General features: G+C 46.2%; 1 protein-coding gene across 1 annotated transcript in view; it reads right to left on the minus strand.

Annotated features, from left to right (window-relative positions):
- Positions 1-3,702: 3,702 nt before the first annotated feature.
- LOC139532076 (partitioning defective 3 homolog) overlaps positions 3,703-22,957 on the minus strand; it is a 28,180-nt gene continuing 8,925 nt past the window's right edge. The window contains exon 2 of the mRNA XM_071329208.1: positions 3,703-3,849. Coding sequence (XP_071185309.1) covers positions 3,753-3,849 — 97 coding nt within the window. The 3' untranslated portion in view covers positions 3,703-3,752. The remainder of the gene's footprint in view (positions 3,850-22,957) is intronic.

Raw genomic sequence — 22,957 nt, forward strand, 5'->3', positions numbered from 1 at the left:
CCCGTGTGGTGCGCAGACACAAACACAGGAGACAATCACCCACAAACAAACAGTGTGAAACAGCCAACCTATATATGGTTCTCAATCAGAGGAAAAAGTCAAACACCTGTCTCTGATTGAGAACCATATAAGGCTAATTACAAGTGACCTAAACATAGAAACACAAAACATAGAATGCCCACCCCAACTCACGCCCTGACCAACTAAACACATACAAAAATAACATAAAACAGGTCAGGAACGTGACAGAACCCCCCCCCTCAAGGTGCGAACTCCGGACGCACCACCAAAAGTCTAGGGGAGGGTCTGGGTGGGCATCTGTCCACGGTGGTGGCTCAGGCTCTGGGCGTGGTTCCCATCCCACCATAATACATCCCCACTTTTTTATCCCCCTCACAATGCCCACCCTCCAAATAACCCCACCTAAATTAAGGGGCATCATCAGGATAAGGAGCAGCACCGGAATAAGGGGCAACACCGGAATGAGGGGCAACACCAGAATGAGGGGCAACACCAGAATGAGGGGCAACACCAGAATGAGGGGCAACACCAGAATGACTGGCGGATCCTGGCTGGCTGGCTCTGGACGCTCTTGGCTGACGGAAGGCTCTGGACGGTCATGGCTCGCTGACGGCTCTGGACGGTCATGGCTCGCTGACGGCTCTGGACGGTCATGGCTCGCTGACGGCTCTGGACGGTCATGGCTCGCTGACGGCTCTGGACGGTCATGGCTCGCTGACGGCTCTGGACGGTCATGGCTCGCTGACGGCTCTGGACGGTCATGGCTCGCTGACGGCTCTGGACGGTCATGGCTCGCTGACGGCTCTGGACGGTCATGGCTCGCTGACGGCTCTGGACGGTCATGGCTGGCTGAAGGCTCTGGCTGATCCGGTCTGGCGGAAGGCTCTGGCTGATCCGGTCTGGCGGAAGGCTCTGGCTGATCCGGTCTGGCGGAAGGCTCTGGCTGATCCGGTCTGGCGGAAGGCTCTGGCTGATCCGGTCTGGCGGAAGGCTCTGGCTGATCCGGTCTGGCGGAAGGCTCTGGCTGATCCGGTCTGGCGGAAGGCTCTAGCGGCTCCTGTCTGGCGGACGGCTCTAGCGGCTCCTGTCTGGCGGACGGCTCTGTAGGCTCATGGCAGACGGGCGGCTTTGCAGGCTCATGGCAGACGGGCGGCTTTGCAGGCTCATGGCAGACGGACAGTTCAGACGGCGTATGGCAGACGGGCAGTTCAGGCGCCGCTGGGCAGACGGGCAGTTCAGGCGCCGCTGGGCAGACGGGCAGTTCAGGCGCCGCTGGGCAGACGGGCAGTTCAGGCGCCGCTGGGCAGACGGGCAGTTCAGGCGCCGCTGGGCAGACGGCAGACTCTGGCCGGCTGAGACGCACTATAGGCCTGGTGCGTGGTACCGGGACTGGAGGTACCGGGCTAAGGACACGCACCTTCAGGCTAGTACGGGGAACAACAACAGGGCACACTGGACTCTCGTGGCGCACTCTAGGCCTGGTGCGTGGTACCGGCACTGGTGGCACCGGGCTGAGGGCATGCACATCAGGGTTAGTACGGGGAGAAGAAACAGTGTGTACAGGGCTCTGGAGACGCACAGGTGGCTTAGTGCGTGGTGCCGGAACTGGAGGCACTGGGCTGGAGACACGCACCATAGGCAGAGTGCGTGGAGGAGGAACAGGGCTCTGAAAACGCACTGGAAGCCTGGTGCGTGGTGTAGGCACTGTTGGTACTAGGCTGGGGCGGGGAGGTGGCACCGGAAATACCGGACCGTGCAGGCGTACTGGCTCTCTTGAGCATTGAGCCTGCCCAACCTTACCTGGTTGAATGCTCCCGGTCGCCCGACCAGTGCGGGGAGGTGGAATAACCCGCACCGGGCTATGTAGGCGAACCGGGGAAACCATGCGTAAGGCAGGTGCCATGTATGCCGGCCCGAGGAGACGCACTGGAGACCAGACGCGTTGAGCCGGCCTCATGACACCTGGCTCAATGCCCAATCTAGCCCTACCAGTGCGGGGAGGTGGAATAACCCGCACCGGGCTATGCACACGTACAGGAGACACCGTGCGCTCTACTGCGTAACACGGTGTCTGCCCGTACTTCCGCTCTCCACGGTTAGCCTGGGAAGTGGGCGCAGGTCTCCTACCTGCCCTTGGCCCACTACCTCTTAGCCCCCCCCCAATAAATTTTTGGGTAGTACTCACGGGCTTTTCAGGCTTCCAGCCACGTCTCCTTGCTGCCTCCTCATACCACCGCTGTTGGGCTCTCGCTGCCTCCATCTCCTCACGAGCGCGGCGATATTCCCCAATGTGCGCCCAGTGTCCTTTTCCCTCCAATACTTCGTCCCAAGTCCACGAGTCCTGGTTGCTCTGTTGAGCTCTCCCCCGCCGCTTGGTCCTAGGTTGGTGGGTGATTCTGTAACGGGTGTCGTCTTCCTCTTCCTCGGACGAGGAGAGGAGAGAAGGATCGGTAGACCAATGCGCAGCGAGGTGTGATGACATAATGATTTATTGAAAAAAGACAGACGAACACTGACACGAACTATACTTTAGAAATACAAAATAACAAACGGACAACGTAGACGAAACCTGAACATGGAACTTACATAAAAGACACGAAGAACTCACGAGCAGGAAACAGACTACAGAAACGAAATAACACGCCGAAACAATCCCGTGTGGTGCGCAGACACAAACACAGGAGACAATCACCCACAAACAAACAGTGTGAAACAGCCAACCTATATATGGTTCTCAATCAGAGGAAAAAGTCAAACACCTGTCTCTGATTGAGAACCATATAAGGCTAATTACAAGTGACCTAAACATAGAAACACAAAACATAGAATGCCCACCCCAACTCACGCCCTGACCAACTAAACACATACAAAAATAACATAAAACAGGTCAGGAACGTGACAGACTGAGTATATTGGTTCCTGACATCCCTGAAGAGTTGCATATCATGGGCGCTATTCGATGCTAATGCAGAACGCCACAGGTAGTTTTTGTGCTTTGTTACTATCCGGCTCGGGAAGAATGAAAAAAGGGTTGCTTAAAGTCACTGTAGAGGAGGATGTAACCGTGTTTCTCTCTGGGCCACTGGGCACAGGGTTACAGGGTATATATTTATTTTGGCAGGTAAGTTGACTGAGAACACATTCTCATTTACAGCAATGACCCGGGGAATAGTTAGAGGGATGAATTAGCCAATTGGAAGTTGGTTGTATGATTGTACGAATGGGAATTTAGCCAGGACACAAGGGTTAACAGTCCTACTCTTGCGATAAGTGCCACGGAATCTTTAGTGAACATAGAGAGTCAGGACACCCGTTTAACGTCCCAATCAAAAGACTACGCCGTACACAGAAAAATGTCCACAATCACTGCCCCTGAGATATTTATTTTAGAACAGGAAAAAGCACCTGCTACTGGCCCACCAACACCACTTCCAGCAGCATCTAGTCTTCCATCCAGGACCAATTCTGCTTAGCTTCAGGCGCAAGCCAGCAGTGGGATGCAAGGTGGTATGCTGCTGGACGAGGGACATGTGGGGGAGGAATAGATGACATGGCAGGGGGTTGGAGTGTTGACCATAAAGACACATTATATTCCTAGATTGGCCAATGTCATAAACCTTCATAACTCAGTTTTAAAACGTGTTGACCAAGTGCATAGCCTACATTAGTTATTACCTAGGTCCATGCTCTTGGACTTCCGGGTCTTGATGATCTCCAGCTGATTGGCATTGTCACAACTGTTTGGTACATTTCTCCGACATGCTCTGGTGTCCGAACCCCTCCCTCTGAAAGGAGTCTTCTGGGTCTTCTGTGTGAGGACTGAGGGAACTGGGGGAGAGATGGAGGAAGAGAGGAGAGGACAGGAGTGAGAGACTGAAGATGGAGTGTGTGTTTGGTAGGCACAGCAACAAAATAAGCACCATTCAAAAACACATTCAGTACATCAATGACAATCCATATCTCTGCTCTAAAAAAGTTTACAAATAATATATGTTTTTAAATGATGCTGTTAAGCTTGCTTATCAACATTTTATAATGGATACATATTACACCGATATAAACCTATTTGGTTTAACTGCTATATAAAAGAGACTTGGATCTAGAACAATGTGGAGGGAGATATGATCTGAACAGCAGATAAAGAGTTTTAATGGTGCTAGTGTCCACCATCCAACACACACACACACACACACACACACACACACACACACACACACACACACACACACACAGAGAGAGCTGCCTGCTCTGCTCTGTAGTAACTACTCCCATCAAGGGCACTTTCACCTCTACAGAGTTCACAGGGGGGAGATATGTGGGTGTGATGACCAGCGAGGTGGTGCTCTGCTGGGGTCACAACCACTCAATATCCCCCTGTCTGGGGCAGTGGTGGGCCCAGCCCTCTATGACGTACTCCCTTTGAGAGGCCATATATCTCTGTCTGGATCTTAATTGGAAAGAGGAGAAGAGCAGGAGAGGGCAGCAGGCTATATGCGAATGAGAGACCGGTATTTGCATGCCAAGGAGAAAGCCGCAATTATGTAGAGAAAAATGACTAATTTTAGCAGAGATAGAAAGGACACTGATAATTGTACCTTTATTTAACTAGACAAGTTAGTTAGGAACAAATTCTTATTTTCATTGACAGCCTAGGAACAGTGCCTTGTTCAGGGGCAGAACCACAGATTTAACATTTAACATTAACGTTTAAGTCATTTAGCAGACGCTCTTATCCAGAGCGACTTACAAATTGGTGCATTCACCTTATGATATCCAGTGGAACAACCACTTTACAATAGTGCATCTAACTCTTTTAAGGGGGGGGGGGGGTTAGAAGGATTACTTTATCCTATCCTAGGTATTCCTTAAAGAGGTGGGGTTTCAGGTGTCTCCGGAAGGTGGTGATTGACTCCGCTGACCTGGCGTCGTGAGGGAGTTTGTTCCACCATTGGGGTGCCAGAGCAGTGAACAGTTTTGACTGGGCTGAGCGGGAACTGTACTTCCTCAGAGGTAGGGAGGCGAGCAGGCCAGAGGTGGATGAACGCAGTGCCCTTGTTTGGGTGTAGGGCCTGATGAGGAGCCTGAAGGTACGGAGGTGCCGTTCCCCTCACAGCTCCGTAGGCAAGCACCATGGTCTTGTAGCGGATGCGAGCTTCAACTGGAAGCCAGTGGAGAGAGCGGAGGAGCGGGGTGACGTGAGAGAACTTGGGAAAGTTGAACACCAGACGGGCTGCGGCGTTCTGGATGAGTTGTAGGGGTTTAATGGCACAGGCAGGGAGCCCAGCCAACAGCGAGTTGCAGTAATCCAGACGGGAGATGACAAGTGCCTGGATTAGGACCTGCGCCGCTTCCTGCGTGAGGCAGGGTCGTACTCTGCGAATGTTGTAGAGCATGAACCTACAGGAACGGGTCACCGCCTTGATGTTAGTTGAGAACGACAGGGTGTTGTCCAGGATCACGCCAAGGTTCTTAGCACTCTGGGAGGAGGACACAATGGAGTTGTCAACCGTGATGGCGAGATCATGGAACGGGCAGTCCTTCCCCGGGAGGAAGAGCAGCTCCGTCTTGCCGAGGTTCAGCTTGAGGTGGTGATCCGTCATCCACACTGATATGTCTGCCAGACATGCAGAGATGCGATTCACCACCTGGTTATCAGAGGGGGGAAAGGAGAAGATTAATTGTGTGTCGTCTGCATAGCAATGATAGGAGAGACCATGTGAGGATATGACAGAGCCAAGTGACTTGGTGTATAGCGAGAATAGGAGAGGGCCTAGAACAGAGCCCTGGGGGACACCAGTGGTGAGAGCACGTGGTGCGGAGACAGATTCTCGCCACGCCACCTGGTAGGAGCGACCTGTCAGGTAGGACGCAATCCAAGCGTGGGCCGCGCCGGAGATGCCCAGCTCGGAGAGGGTGGAGAGATTCTTACCTTGTCAGCTCAGGGATTCAATCTTGCAACCTTTCGGTTACTAGTCCTACACTCTAACCACTAGGCTACCTGCCGCCCCATATTAAATCACAGAGATTTGCAGTGACCAAGTCAGTTGACCTTTGACCCTATGACCCCAGCCTTGAACCCTGTCTAAAGGTGGAGAGACAAAGGAAGTCCTAAACTTAACACATCAGAGGACGAGATAAAGGGACAGAGACCGAGAGACATAGAGCAGGTTCACAATACAGTCTGAAAAGAGAAAGACATGTAGAGAAGTGAGAGGACAATACCCAGGAGATAGTATTACAATGGTCCACTTTACTTTCTCAGGGAAAACAGAGTGAAGTACAGTACATGATGCTGAGGACACCATCACCATTATCACAGCAACACACTACAGTAACTTCTCTGCCTTGTCAACTCTGGAGTGGAAGAGACCTCTCTCTCTCTCCTACTTTCTCTCTCTCACGCTCTCAGAGAGCACTCTACAGAAATAAGCCCTCCCTCTGGCTTTATGAAGTTACTTTCACTGTGCACTAGGGCAGTCGATCCCATTGGCAGTGGCATTTCTTATTTGGGTTGGGGGTAAACAACAGGGCTGTGTATTTGTGAGCTTAGCGACCGACCAAACCCACTTAAAAACCACAGGCTCTGTGTGTCACCGCCCGACCGACACACTGCCATCAAAGGCTCCTTGACAGACCACCTCACAGAGCCTCACGGGACCACCTCCAACCAAGGAAGAGGTGGAGGAGAGGGGGACATTTTATTATTAATTTATCACTGTTAACCTTTTCTCCCCTCCTCTCTACATCAAGGAGCAGGACAAATGTCAACTGTTCCAAGGGATGCCAAGGGAGAGGGAAGGACGGGTGTTCATAATGGATTTACATTTCATTCACTCCAGCACAGCCAGCTCTGTCTATTGTCTGGGACAATTTAACACAGCCAGAGAGAAAGCCTGCCATATACAACGCCACCAGAAGACAGTTGGGAAGGTACAGTCACACAAGACTGTCAGATGGTAAAATACCCACTGTGAACCAATTACAGTGACACACAGCTAGACTGAACCGGCAACACTACTGCACTCTGGGAGGACAAACCCAACAATATGGGCCATGACGAGCGAGGGAAGGAGACAGCACAGCAGCAACATCACCTCCTGTGTGTGTGTGCGCAATGTGTGTGTTGACGTATGTGCGTGCATGCGTGTTTCAAATCAAATCACATGTATTTGTCACATACACATGGTTAGCAGATGTTAATGCAAGTGTAGCGAAATGCTTGTGCTTCTAGTTCCGACCATGCAGTAATATCTAACAAGTAATATAACCTAACAATTTCACAACAACTACCTTATACACACAAGTGTAAAGGAATGAATACGAATATGTACATAAAAATATATAAATAAGTGATGGCCGAACGGCATAGGCAAGATGCAGTAGATGGTAGAGTACAGTACTGTATATACATATGAGATGAGTAATGTAGGGTATGTAAACATCATATAAAGTGGCTAGTAATAAATTGATTACATCAATCTTTCCATTATTAAAGTGGCTGGAGTTGAGTCAGTATGTTGGCAGCAGCCACTCAATGTTAGTGATGGCTGTTTAACAGTCTGATGGCCTTGAGATAGAAGCTGTTTTTCAGTCTCTCGGTCCCCGCTTTGATGCACCTGTACTGACCTCGCCTTCTGGATGATAGCGGGGTGAACAGGCAGTGGCTCGGGTGGTTGTTGTCCTTGATGATCTTTTTGGCCTTCCTGTGACATCGGGTGGTGTAGGTGTCCTGGAGGTCAGGTAGTTTGCACCGGTGATGCGTTGTGCAGTCCTCACTATCCTCTGGAGAGCCTTCCGGTTATGGGTGGAGCAGCTGCCGTACCAGGCGGTGATATAGCCCGACAGGATGCTCTTGATTGTGCATCTGTAAAGGTTTGTGAGTGTTTTTGGTGACAAGCCGAATTTCTTCAGCCTCCTGAGGTTGAAGAGGCGCTGCTGCGCCTTCTTCACCACGCTGTCTGTGTGGGTGGACCATTTCAGTTTGTCCGTGATGTGTACGCCGAGGAACTTAAAACTCTCCACCCTCTAGTCACGTTCCTGACCTGTTTTCTCTTGTTTTTGTATGTGTTTAGTTGGTCAGGGCGTGAGTTGGGGTGGGCATTCTATGTTTTGTGTTTCTATGTTGGGTGTAATGTGTTGCCTGATATGGTTCTCAATTAGGGGGCAGGTGTTTTACGTTTCCTCTGATTGAGAACCATATTAAGGTAGGCTGTTCACACTGTTTGTTTGTGGGTGGTTGTCTCTCGTGTCTGTATGTCTACCACACGGGTCTGTTTCGTTTGTCGTTCGTGTATGTAGTCTGTTCCTGTTCGTACGTTCTTCGTTTTTTGTAAATTCTCAAGTCCAGGTCTGTCTACATCGTTTATTTGTGTTGGTAGTTTGTTAAAGTGTTTTCGTGTTTCATCTTTACTTTAATAAATATCATTATGTCCACATTTACCGCTGCATTTTGGTCCGACCCTTACTCCTCCTCCTCGGATTAGACGATCGTTACACCTCTCCACTACTATCCCGTCAATGTAGATAGGGGGCTGCTCCCTCTGCTGTTTCCTGAAGTCCACGATCATCTCCTTTGTTTTGTTGACATTGAGTGTGAGGTTATTTTCCTGACACCACACTCCGAGGGCCCTCACCTCCTCCCTGTAGGCCGCCTCGTCGTTGTTGGTAATCAAGCCTACCACTGTAGTGCATGTGTGCATGCATGCTTGTGTTGTGTGTGTGCATGCGTGTACGCGTGTGTTGTGTGTGCATGAGTGCGTGCATGTGTGTGTACAGCCATATCAGCAATATCAACTGATTAAGCAGGAGGTCCAGTCCCTGAGCTCTGTTGGTTTACCCAGCTCCCAGAGAGCTGTGACTAAACATTGGGGTGTTGTGGGGATGTAGCAGGCCATAGGAGGCAGAATCCTGACCAGGAGAAGGCAAGAGGGAGACAGCAGGAGCGGTAGAGATACTCTTAATGATCGGCTATGAAAGGCCAACTGACATTTACTCCTGAGGTGCTGACTACTGTGATTATTATTATTTGACCATGCTGGTCATTTATGAACATTTGAACATCTTGGCCATGTTCTGTTATAATCTCCACCTGACACAGCCAGAAGAGGACTGGCCACCCCTCATAGTCTGGTTCCTCTCTAGGTTTCTTGCTAGGTTTTGGCCTTTCTAGCGAGTTTTTCCTAGCCACCGTGCTTCTACACCTGCATTGCTTGCTGTTTGGGGTTTTAGGCTGGGTTTCTGTACAGCACTTTGAGATATCACCTGATGTAAGAAGGGCTATATAAATACATTTGAATGATTTGGATGCAGACTGGGAGGCTGACCAACTACAGTGTGTGACTTTCAGCTTACATGGCCCCCGAGCTCTGGCCAAGCTTGCCCTCCACACTGCACAGCAACTGCTGTAGCCACCATTAAATCAGCCAATGTAAAGACATAGCATGGGCCTCAAACTATGCACATAGCAGACATACACTATAAATACATGTGACGGCCATGTGTGGTAGAAGCGGGTATAGGGATGTTGTGTACGTGTATTTGTGTGTTTGTGTGCATATACACTGAATGTACAAACATAAGGAACACATTTACATTTAAGTCATTTAGCAGACGCTCTTATCCAGAGCGACTTACAAATTGGTGCATTCACCTTATGATATCCAGTGGAACAACCACTTTACAATAGTGCATCTAACTCTTTTAAGGGGGGGGGGGGGGTTAGAAGGATTACTTTATCCTATCCTAGGTATTCCTTAAAGAGGTGGGGTTTCAGGTGTCTCCGGAAGGTGGTGATTGACTCCGCTGACCTGGCGTCGTGAGGGAGTTTGTTCCACCATTGGGGTGCCAGAGCAGCGAACAGTTTTGACTGGGCTGAGCGGGAACTGTACTTCCTCAGAGGTAGGGAGGCGAGCAGGCCAGAGGTGGATGAACGCAGTGCCCTTGTTTGGGTGTAGGGCCTGATCAGAGCCTGAAGGTACGGAGGTGCCGTTCCCCTCACAGCTCCGTAGGCAAGCACCATGGTCTTGTAGCGGATGCGAGCTTCAACTGGAAGCCAGTGGAGAGAGCGGAGGAGCGGGGTGACGTGAGAGAACTTGGGAAAGTTGAACACCAGACGGGCTGCGGCGTTCTGGATGAGTTGTAGGGGTTTAATGGCACAGGCAGGGAGCCCAGCCAACAGCGAGTTGCAGTAATCCAGACGGGAGATGACAAGTGCCTGGATTAGGACCTGCGCCGCTTCCTGCGTGAGGCAGGGTCGTACTCTGCGAATGTTGTAGAGCATGAACCTACAGGAACGGGTCACCGCCTTGATGTTAGTTGAGAACGACAGGGTGTTGTCCAGGATCACGCCAAGGTTCTTAGCACTCTGGGAGGAGGACACAATGGAGTTGTCAACCGTGATGGCGAGATCATGGAACGGGCAGTCCTTCCCCGGGAGGAAGAGCAGCTCCGTCTTGCCGAGGTTCAGCTTGAGGTGGTGATCCGTCATCCACACTGATATGTCTGCCAGACATGCAGAGATGCGATTCACCACCTGGTTATCAGAGGGGGGAAAGGAGAAGATTAATTGTGTGTCGTCTGCATAGCAATGATAGGAGAGACCATGTGAGGATATGACAGAGCCAAGTGACTTGGTGTATAGCGAGAATAGGAGAGGGCCTAGAACAGAGCCCTGGGGGACACCAGTGGTGAGAGCACGTGGTGCGGAGACAGATTCTCGCCACGCCACCTGGTAGGAGCGACCTGTCATGTAGGACGCAATCCAAGCGTGGGCCGCGCCGGAGATGCCCAGCTCGGAGAGGGCTATAGAACACCTTCCTAATATTGAGTTGCACCCACTTCTGCTCTCAGAACAGCCTCAATTAGTCGACACTGAAAGGTATGGACACTAAAAGGTGTCGAAAGCGTTCCACTGGGATTCTGGCCCATGTTGACTCCAATGCTTCCCACATTTGTGTCAAGTTGGCATGATGTCCTTTGGGTGGTGGACATTCTTGATCCACACGGGAAACTATTGTGTGAAAAACCCAGCTGCATTGTAGTTCTTGACACACTCCAACCTTGTGCCTGGCACCTACTACCATACCCCATTCAAAGGCACTTAAATATTTTGTCAGAAGTAACACCCTGATCTCTTGTATATAGCACTCTGAAAGGTGCTATACAGACTCTAACGGAGACAAGGGGGGATTCTTATATTATGGCTACATTGTCTGGGGAAAACATAAAAGCTTCTCATTCATTTCGACCCATATTTTATCTCTGACAAACACGTTAGATTACCATGATGAACCCACTGCAGATTTATTTAAAGTGTGTGTGAATTAAGTTGCTCTTGGCTCTTGGCAACATGGCATTATAATTTTCTTGAACACGGGTGAATGTGTTAATATATTGTCGTGCGTGCGTGCGCGTGCGTGTCAACCTTGTTTTATGTTCCTGAGAGGATGTAAAGTACCTCTACAGTTCAGATTTAGCTTGTACTGGAGCTGACTAATAGATAAACGGTTATGCATTCACATATCTTACTCTGGTGGTGCTCGCTCAAGTTCGAGGAATGTTCCTAGGGCATGTTGATGGCAGTGTGAAGTGATAGCACTTCTCCGGAAAGTGTATTGGCAGACTCAATGCATGAATTTAGAGATCCTATAATCCAATTATATATGTCATTCTGTGATGTGACCATGGAGGTTTGGGCCATGTACGATTTAGCAACTTCTGTTGAGAAATGGGAAGCCATATGTGTCACTACCCAGGGGCATGAAATGAAGAACAAAGTAGGAGGAACGAAATGTGTTCATACACCCTTGGAGTAAAATGTATTTTTTGTATTAAATGCATCTCTTCATCATTATCTGACCAAAATAGGATAGAAAGATAATCTTGGAGGGAGGAACTCTGTAACTAGATAGAGATTTTACTAGGTATGTTAACGGTGATACAAAAGCTCTATTAGTGCTATTTCCCCTGAAGAAGTCTATGTGTGCGTTCCAAATGGCACCCATGGTCAAAAAGTGCACTATTCTTGGTCGAAAGTACAGCACTGTATAGGGCGGTGATGTGTGACAGAAAAATTACACATTTACCTGATCTGTTTGATATTAATAGTTAGCAATTAATACTTAACAAATAAGAGGATATTTCTGTCTTGTTAGTGTCTGTGTTTTTAAAGTTCCCTGCTGCTAATCTGGGCGTATGGTCACTAGAGATGGCTTGAGCTGACAAATGAGTTAGACTGCATTACATAGACAAGATGTGGTGGTTGTAACCGAGATAGAGATAGCCAGGAGGAGTTTAGAACAATTCCTCATTGTCTCTAAATCATCCTTGCATCTGGGAAACTAAGCCAGGGTGGGGTTAAGACGACAACCTACGTGCAGATAACGACACGATGAACCCAGAGTGGCTTATGATGCTCCTTGGTCTGCATGAAAGGGGTTGAACCAACTATGACTGAGCATTGTTAGTGTCAGCTATAAATAGTACTCTACATTTGTGTAAAGGTTAGGTTACTCGGTCCAACACTCAAGGGTGACGGGTCGACCAGCCTTATTATTGCAATAATTAATCGATTTTAAATAAAGATGATTGTTTGAAGAAATTACCAAATCTCTCTCAGTACTGAATTTCCACGACAGGTGTCAAACTGGAGGGCCTAGTGTCTGCTGGTTTTTGGTTTCTCCTTTAAATTAAGACCTAGACAACCAGATGAGGGGAGTTCCTTACTAATCAGTGACCTTAATTCCTCAATCAAGTTCAAAGGAGGAGCGAAAAGCCTCAGACACTCGGCCCTCCGTGGAATGAGTTTGACACATGTGGTATAGGAAATAGGGTGCCATTTGGGACACACATTATGTCGGTGTCCTAAATCTGGTATTCTGCCCTTTTCCATTTGGATAATAGAGTACCTTCAGTCCTTTTCACATTCTAAAGTAGTAACTCCCATTCTGAGCAGCTTGCTCGCCTCGCCATTCAAAACTTCCTCATCCAAAATGAACTAGAGCAGAGGATTGCTCAGAAGCAAACCCAAGTCCTTAACTTGCATTTTATATTCTCGTCCTCTTCCCTTTCACATTAAGTTAAATGTGTCAAACTACACGTTGTTCGCTTGTTAAAAGCATCTCCATGCTCACGATTTAACGCTGTGGCTACAGTTCTATTCTTTAGTTTCTTTCCCTTCTCTCGCTCCCTCTCTCCCTCTCTCTCTCTGCTCGTTCTCTCGGCCTCTGTCTGTCAGTGGGTCCCTCCCTCCCTCCCTCCCTCCCTCCCTCCCTCCCTCCCTCCCTCCCTCCCACTCTCTCACTCTCTCACTCTCTCACTCTGTCTCTTTTCCTCATCTCAAATCTGTCCATTCCTCTGAAGAACCGTGTGGTCGTGTCGCTCCTGTGCTAGATGATGCAGAGCCCAAGTTTGGACATCTGGATTCTGTGTATGTCAAACGTGGGGAGAGGTGACGAGTGATACCCAGTGTGACGTGTGGTGTTGAGAGGGGCTTCCTGGATCGTAGTGGGCCCTCACCATCTCAGGGGCCCAAAGCCGCAGTTCACTGCATGAGTGCTCATGTCAGACGGCACCAAGTTGCTTTCAAACACATCACACACACAAACGCGTGCACGTGAACATGCACCCAAGTACACTGACACACAGACGTTGTGTAGATCTGGCCAATACCTCTGTCTACACTGCACGCCACTGGCCCTCTAGGGCCGACCTGTTAGCCACTGGACTCCACCTATTAATTAACTGGAGTGTTTCTGCAGTGTTTGCTTCAAGGAAATAAGAGTCAGAACAAGAAACTCTGTCAAGTTTGATTTGAAACTAATTTGTATGTTTGCTGACTTTAGATTGTTCAATAAAGTTTTATTTTCCTCAACAAATTGTTATTGCTGAAACATTGCTTGGATTTCTTTTTTATTCAATTCATATTGCCTGGCTCGGAGTCATGTAATGATGCTCACCATAGACCAGATAAGACAAGGCTCTATGGGAGCTGACACACACATGATTTATGTTGACGTATTGGCGAGGGGAAGTGTCCTTAAAGCTCTAATTTGACTTTCTTCTCCACTACGCTCCACACTTATTTCTCTCTCCGTCTTTGTCTTCTCTCTTTAGCTTTCTCCATGTATCTTTGTCTCTCTTTTTAGCTCCCCTCCCTCTCTTTCTCTCCATGTGTGATCATTCTCTTTAGTGGCACACATCATTTTTCAGGAACAACAATCACAGAGGAGCCGGTAGCTGGAGCACCTGTGATTTGCAGCAATCTCTTCTGCCCATAATGAATCCAGGGAGGAGCAGAGTGGGAGCAATTAAGACGCCTTTGTCTGATGACTCTAGTGTTAATCTCGCTCTCTCTTTCTCTCCGTTTTGTGTTTGTGTGCTTTAATTGAGTTTGGGTGGAGTGACTTTGGGTGAACAGTGGGGGTGAGATAGGAGAGGGTTGATGTGTGTGAGGTGTGTGTGTGCATGCGTGAGGAGAAAAGGGGGTGTTGGCATAGTGCCTGCAGAGATTTACAGTGGCTTGCGAAAGTACTCACCCCCCTTGGCATTTTTCACATTTTGTTGCCTTACAACCTGGAATTATAATTGGTTTTCAGGGGGTTTGTATCATTTGATTTACACAACATGCCTACCACTTTGAAGATGCAAAATATTTGTAATTGTGAAACGAAAAAGAAATTAGACAAAAAAAACTTTAGCATGCATAACTATTCACCCCCCCAAAGTCAATACTTTGTAGAGCCACCTTTTGCAGCAATTACAGCTGCAAGTCCCTGGGGTATGTCTCTATAAGCTTGGCACATCTAGCCACTGGTATTTTTGCCCATTTTTCAAGGCAAAACTGCTCCAGCTCCTTCAAGTTGGATGAGTTCCGCTGGTGTACAGCAATCTTTAAAACAACCTGAGGATTGATTATAAAAAAACGTTTGACATGTTTCTACGAACTTTACGGATACTATTTGGAATTTGTCTGCCCGTCATTACCTGCACGAGCCTGTGGATTAGTCAACAAAACGCTCCAACCAAATGGAGGTTTGGATATAAAAATAATCTTTATCGAACAAAACAAACATTTATTGTGTAACTGTGAGTCTCGTGAGTGCAAACATCCGAAGATCATCAAAGATAAGCGATTAATTTTTATTGCTTTTCTAACTTTCGTGACCAAGCTACTTTGCTGCTAGCTGTTTGTAATGTTTTGTCTACAGATCGATGTCCTCACACAAACGCTTGGATTGCTTTCGCTGTAAAGCATATGTTCAAAATCTGACACGACAGGTGGATTAACAACAAGCTAAACTGTGTTTTGGTATATTGCACTTGTGATTTCATGAAATTAAATATTTTTAGTAATTTAATTTGAATTTGGCGCTCTGCAATTCAGCAGATGTTGACGAAAATGATACCGCTAAAGATTCTCAATTGGGTTGAGGTCTGGGCTTCGACTAAGCCATTCAAATGTTTCCCTTAACCTCTCTTGGGTAGGGGGCAGTATTTTGACGTCCGGATGAAAAGTGTGCCTAAAGTAAACTGCCTGTTACTCAGGCCCAGAAGCTAGGATATGCATATAATTGGTGGGTTTGGATAGAAAACACTAACGTTTCTAAAACTGTTAAAATTATGTTTGTGAGTTTAACAGAACTGATATGGCAGGCGAAACCCCGAGGACAAACCATCCCCTCCAAATAAAATTCTGCCTACCACTATTTTCAATGGCTATCATTTTTATTATAAGGCCAAGTCCCCCCCGACTGCAGTTCCTAGGGATTCCACTAGATGTCAACAGTCTTTAGAAAGAGTTTCAGGCTGGTTTTTGGAAAAATGTGCCAGAAATGGTAGTTTTTCTAGGTGGCTCCCATTTTGGCTGTAGTGTTTCCATGCGCGTGGATAAGAGCGCGTTCTTTGGTATTTATCTCCGGTAAAGACAATAACGATTCTCCGTCTTAAATAATACTTTTTTTTTAACGTAATAGGGTACGTTGTTAAACGTTGTTTGACTTGTTTGGAAAAGTTTATTAGTAACGTTTGGGATTCATTTTGTATGCATTTTGATGGAGGGAAACTGAGTGGATTATTGACTGAAGCGCACCAGCTAAACAGAGTTGTTATGGATATAAAGGACATTATCGAACAAAAGGATCATTTTTGATGTTACTGGGACATTTTGGAGTGCCAACAGAAGAAGATCATCAAAGGTATTTTTTATATAGCTATTTCTGACTTTCGTGTCGCACCTGCCTGGTTGAAATATGTTTTTTGTGTGTTTGTATGCAGGGCACTGTCCTCAGATAATCGCATGGTGTGCTTTCGCCGTAAAGCCTTTTTTGGTAATCTGACACAGCGGCTGTATTAACAAGAGGTTAAGCTTTATTTTGATGTATTACACTTGTGATTTTATGAAAGTTAAATATTTATAATACTGTTTGAATTTTGCGCTCTGCAATTTCACCTGATGTTGGCCAGGATTGCTACCGGCCCACCTGCCCATAAGATGTTAAACTACTCGAGAATTGCTATAGCAGTATGCTTAGGGTCATTGTCCTGCTGGAAGGTGAACCTCCGTATCAGTCTCAAATCTCTGGAAGACTGAAACCGGTTTCCCTCAAGAATTTCCCTGTATTTAGTGCCATCCATCATTCCTTCAAATCTGACCCGCTTTCGATGAAAAACATCCCGACAGCATGATGCTGCCTCCACCATGCTTCACTGTGGGGATGTTGTTCTCGGGGTGATGAGAGGTGTTGGGTTTGCGCCACACATAGCATTTTCCGTGATGGCCAAAAAGCAAATGTTTTAACTCATCAGGGTTATCTTTGGTGTCTTTGTTGCCTCTCTGATTAATGCCCTCCTTGCTTGGTCTGTGAACTTTGGTTGGCGGCCCTCTCTTGGCAGGTTTGTTGTGGTGCCATATTCTTTCCATTTTTAATAATGGATTTAATGGTGCAAAGTTTCGGATATTTTTATATATCCCAACCCTGATCTGTACTTCTCCACAACTTTGTCCCTGACCTGTTTGGAAAGCTCCTTGGTGTTCATGGTGCCGCTTGCTTGGTGGTGTTGCAGACTCTGGGGCCTTTCAGAACAGGTGTATATATACTGAGATCATGTGACACTCAGATTGCACACAGGTGGACTTTATTTAACTAATTATGTGACTTCTGAAGGTAATTGGTTGCACCAGATCTTATTTAGGGACTAATAGCAAAGGGGGTGAATACAGATGCACACACCACTTTTCCATTTTGTAGAATTTTTGTGAAACATGTAATTTTTTTATTTCACTTCACCAATTTGGACTATTTTGTGTATGTCCATTACATGAAATCCAAAATAAAAATCCATTTAAATTACAGGTTGTAATGCAACAAAATAGGAAAAACGCCAAGGGGAATGAATACTTTTGCAAGGCACTGTACCACACACACACAGCGGGGGAAACAGCAGCATGTACGACACAATGTATTCATTAATATTCATAAATCAAGGGGGGACTATTAAAATTTAAGGAAGAGAGACTGTAATTAAGACAGTCAGTCACACAACACACACACACAGAAGGGAAGCAAGGAAGGATGTTTACACTGATGTAGCATCTACTTATGCTAATAGTAGCCGTATGGTCAATAATGCTGCATACTTAGAGAGCACTTAAGATACTTAGGCTACATCACTGGTACTGGTATAAAATCCCCCTCAACAAATGGAAAGATTTTGGGTTAGTTTATTGTATTATGTATTCTGTGGTTCTGATTTCTTTCCAACCATGAATTTCCACTTTGTATGTTAATATGTGGTATGTGTACCTACCAATACACGTGGGTAGATTTGTGTGTGTGTGTCTTTGTTATTAAACTTATCCTAGTCCGTCCCCTGCTCCGCCACTTGACAGACTGTCAGAGATGTCCCAGGAATTATGTCTACCTATGCCATCTCACAGAGGCAGGCAGGGAACAATCTACTGCGCTCTCTCTTTCTTCCTCTCTCTATATCAATCTTACTCTCTTTCTTTCTCTCAATCTTGTTCCCTCCTACTCTCCCTCCCCCTTCTCTTTCTCTCTCTCGCTCTCTCTCTCTAGCTTCCTATCACTTTCTTTCTCTCAATCTCTTCATTTTACCTGAGGACACACCAAAGAGTTAATCAGAGCTGACTATTCTTCTGCACCCAGTCAATTAAATCCAAAACTGCATCCATACCATGAAAACAACCTCACACCGCTGCTCAGCTCAGATTACTATAGTGGTGAGCAGAGCAACTGACTCTAACTCTACCCATCTCTGAGAACACTCACTCTACTTCTCTCTCTCTCCTTGGTTGAACCCTCTGTCTCGATCTGTCCCACACACCCTTCTATTCTCTACTCTCATGACACTGTTTCTCAAACACAGACACAAAGCCTTCTAAAGGCGTCCACATACTTCCCATCAGAAATAGTTCGGAACAGTTTGTGTATATATTTTGACAAAAATGTTGTTCGTTTTGGTCTTCAGAAAGAGTTTTTTTTGGCTGTTCGTGCACACACCAAAAAATTCTAGAGGCAAGCCGAAGTTTGGTAGCCGAAGTCTACAGCCATTTGTCTGTGACTGGTCAACTGTAGTGGTGACGCAAGTTTCTTCTTCTTCAGCCCAAAACTGAGTGTGAAATAAACGTGGCGAACGACAACAACAACATTCGACCATCACTTGGTCGAAGTGCATTATGCCATGCATTATATAAAGACCAGCATGTAAAGCCCAACTCATGGAGGGAGATTGAGGAGACGCTGTGTTCCGACCCAATCACTTGTTCGAAAAAGTGGGATAGTGTACTTGCCAAGTTCGTCAAGCCAAAGAAAAGAAGCAAGGGCTGCAGTGGAGATGCCGGTGGAAAGGCTCCTCAATACATTTTGCCGCAGCTTCGCTGGCTTGTTTGGCACATGAAGCATGGAGAAACGGAAAGCAACATATCGTCTTCACCAGAGGATGAGGTATGTTGTTGTATTTTCTATTGTAGTTGAGGAAAAGAGTAGCCATGTTCGCTAACAATAGCTAGCGCAAGCTACTTGGCTGGCTAGTAGTGCTGAGCTAATAGTGCTTTTTGAGGTCGGTTCGGTTTCAGTTCGACCCCGGCCAGGCTGCTACCTCTGTCCTGTGTATAGGCCTAGAACTTCTATCACCAAGAAACATCTTTATATCTGGAACACCAGTGCAATAACTACAAAGTGGGAAAACTGAAGAAGTGTAATATTCTAAACTTGTATATTATTATTTCTAAAATATTGTAGACTGAATATTCACAGTTAAAATGAAGACTTGTTCCCTTTTAAAAATGTGTTTTCAATTTCGGTTTCGATTATATTTTCTGACATTAAATTAAATATTTGTATCTACACACTGACACCTTATTTATATTTCATTGACACGTGTTGTTTACGTCTGTTCTTAGCAGACAGTTTTCTATTGAATTGTGGTTTACTTTCAGAGCCAAGATGCGAGAATAAAGTTTTTTTTTCTGCTGAAAAACAAAGTGTTTCAATGCATACTATTTGAACATCAAGTTCTGACAACATTGAGAATAGCTGTGGGCCACAGACTTTACAGTCATCATAGAATGAAGTTTCAATTTATTACCAAGATTAAAACTCTACATTTTAGTACAAAGTAGTTTGGTCCACAGTGCACACAACAAAGAACTATATGAGTCTGTGTGCATACATCAAGGGGTGGGTGGGTGTGTGTGTGTGTGTGTGTGTGTGTGTGTGTGTGTGTGTGTGTGTGTGTGTGTGTGTGTGTGTGTGTGCGTGCGTGCGTGCGTGTGTCCAAACAAAGACCTGTTCTGCATGATTGGCTGGCCTTGGATTGAGTTGTCCTCTCCTAACCATGTCTTCCTGCCATGGCACACTGACATGAGCCTCCCTGGCTCTTGGAGATTGTTGCCCCCAGGTTGGTAGTTGCTAGAAGGGAGGGGCGTGTCAGCAAAAGCGTGAGACATCTGGCTCATGAGCCTCATCCATGGAGGACAGATAGTTGTGGAGGGCCACACATGTCCTTAGCCTTTTCAGTGGTAAACTCGATTGGCTGACCAAGAATCCTCATCCTTGCAGCCATGATGCCGAAAGCATTCTCTATGACTCCCCGACAACGAGAGTGGCGGTAGTTGTAGGTATGCCCAGGTTCATTGAGATGGACACCTGTGAATGAGAGCAGTGGAAACATGTAACATGGAATGATAAATAGCGCTTCACCATCTGGCAATCCAACATATGAATCTGGATTTGGCTCCCTGCCCGAATGCATAGTGACAACTGTAAAGTTTGGTGGAGGAGGAATAATGGTCTCGTGCTATTTTCATGGTTCGGGCTTGGCCCCTTAGTTCCAGTGAAGGGAAATCATACCGCTGCAGCATTCAATGACATTCTAAACGATTCTGTGCTTCCAACATTGTGGCAACAGTTTGGGGAAGGCCCTTTCCTGTTTCAGCATGACAATGCCCCTGTGCACAAAGCGAGGTCCATACAGAAATGCTTTGTCAAGATCAGTGTGGAAAAACATGACTGGCCTGCACAGAGCCCTGGTTTCAACCCCATCGAACACCTTTGGGATGAATTGGAACGCCGACTGCGAGCCAGGCCTAATCACCCAACATCAGTTCCCAACCTCACTAATGCTCTTGTGGCTGAATGGAAGCAAGTCCCAAACAGAAGAGCGGAGGCTGTTATAGCAGCAAAGGGCGGGGATCAACACCATATTAACCCAGATGAATGGGATGTCTGATGAGCAGGTGTCCACATCCTTTTGGTAATGTATGTCAGATATAAAATATAGCCTATTTGGTCAACAACTAAAAAAATACATTTCCCATTAACAATATTCCAAAAGCCTTGATAAAATGGCATTTCTCATATGGAGGAAAATACATGTATGCAGTAACAAGGGAAATTGATTGCAACATTGCAACATATTATAAGCATAGCTTATAAAGCTGCATCTCCCAGGAAAACATTTGACTTGGCGATATGGTACCTGGCAGGACAGCTGGCGGTGGTAAATCAAGGGTTTTCCGCAGCAGTTTGGACAGGAAAGAACTCTATTGAAAGAACTCCATCTCTCTCTCGGCCGTATGCCCCTACATCCCATCTCCGTATTTCACTATTATATGTATTGCTAGGTAAAGCAAATCCCATTTTCTCGCCAGTCTAACCAAAGTATGCTGACGCCTTAAGGGGAGATGGCTTTGTGAACATGGAAGATAAATGATACAGAAAATGTGGATATTCAAATGAATGCTAGCGAGGTGAGGGAGGGTAAGAAAACTTGTCGGGATTAATGCTTGTACTATTTTAATAGTGTACGGCAGGTGTGTCAAATTCAAACCACCAAGTGTCATTTTTAATTTTTTCCCCCTTTCAATTAAGACAGACAACCAGGTGAGGGGAGTTTATTACTAATTAGTGACCTTAATTGATCCATCAAGTACAAGGATGGAGTGAAAACCCATTGTGGAATATGGTCCGTGGAATATGGTCCGTGGCAGTGGTTCCCAAACTTTTTATAGTCCTGTACCACTTCAAACATTCAACCTCCAGCTGCCGACCCCCTCTAGCACCAGAATCAGCGCACTCTCAAATGTTGTTTTTTGCCATAATTGTAAACCTGCCACACACACACACACACACACACACACTATACAAAACATTTATTAACTTCTCTAGGGTAGGGGGCAGCATTTTCACTTTTGGATGAAAAGCATACCCAAATTCAACTGCCAGCTACTCATCCCCAGAAGATAAGATATGGATATTATTAGTAGATTTAGATAGAAAACACTCTGACGTTTCTAAAACTGTTTGAATCATGTCTGTGCGTATAACAGAACTTATTTAGCAGGTGAAACCCCGAGGACAAACCATTCAGATTTTTTTGTTGTTGAGGTCACTCTCTTTTCAATGAAATTTCATTGGGAAACCAAATTTCTAAGCGACTTGTTTGCAGTTCCTACGGCTTCCACTGGATGTGAACAGTCCTGAGAAATTGGTTGAGGTTATTCTTTTGTGTAATGAAGAAATACGGCCATCTTGAAGTCGAGTCACTCTAGGTGTCCTGTTAGATTGAAGCTCATGACCAGAAGGCATGCTACATTTGGTTTTAATCCTGTATTGAACACAGATCATCCCGTCTTCAGTTTTATCGATTATTAACGTTATAAAATACCTAAAGTTGTATTACAAAAGTAGTTTGAAATTTTTTGGCAAAGTTTACAGGTAACCTTTGAGATATTTTGTCGTCACGTTTGAGCAAGTTGGAACCTGTGTTTTTCTGGATCAAACGCGCCAAATAAATGGACATTTTGGATATATATCGACGGAATTAATCGAACAAAAGGACAATTTGTGATGTTTATGGGACATATTGGAGTGCCAACAACAGAAGCTCGTCAAAGGTAAGGCATGAATTATATTTTTATTTCTGCGTTTTGTGTCGCGCCTGCAGGGTTGAAATATGCTACACTCTCTTTGTTTACAATCTTGCTATACTCAGATAATAGCATCGTATGCTTTTGCCGAAAAGCCTATTTGAATTCTGACATGTTGGCTGGATTCACAACCAGTGTAGCTTTAATTTGGTATCTTTCATGTGTGTTTTAATGAAAGTTTGATTTTATATCATTTTTTTGAATTTGGCGCTCTACATTTCCCCTGGCTATTGGCCAAGTGGCAAGCGTCCCACATATCCCAGAGAGGTTAACAGCACAATTTGCCAAGGCAGGATACTCCAATCCAGAAATCTGGCAGTGGCTCCAGATTAAATTACATTTTCACAAAACCGCTTATGCAATTTCGATGAGGCTCTCTTGTTCAGATGTCTTAAGTAGAATGGAGGCAGAGCATGAAAGGGATAACGAATCCAGTTGTTTGTGTTATCCGTTTCGGGAAAGTACCTGCGTAATTGCGCAGCCAACTCA

The sequence above is a fragment of the Salvelinus alpinus genome, chromosome 10, assembly GCF_045679555.1.
Source record: "Salvelinus alpinus chromosome 10, SLU_Salpinus.1, whole genome shotgun sequence".
Lineage (NCBI taxonomy): Eukaryota > Metazoa > Chordata > Actinopteri > Salmoniformes > Salmonidae > Salvelinus > Salvelinus alpinus.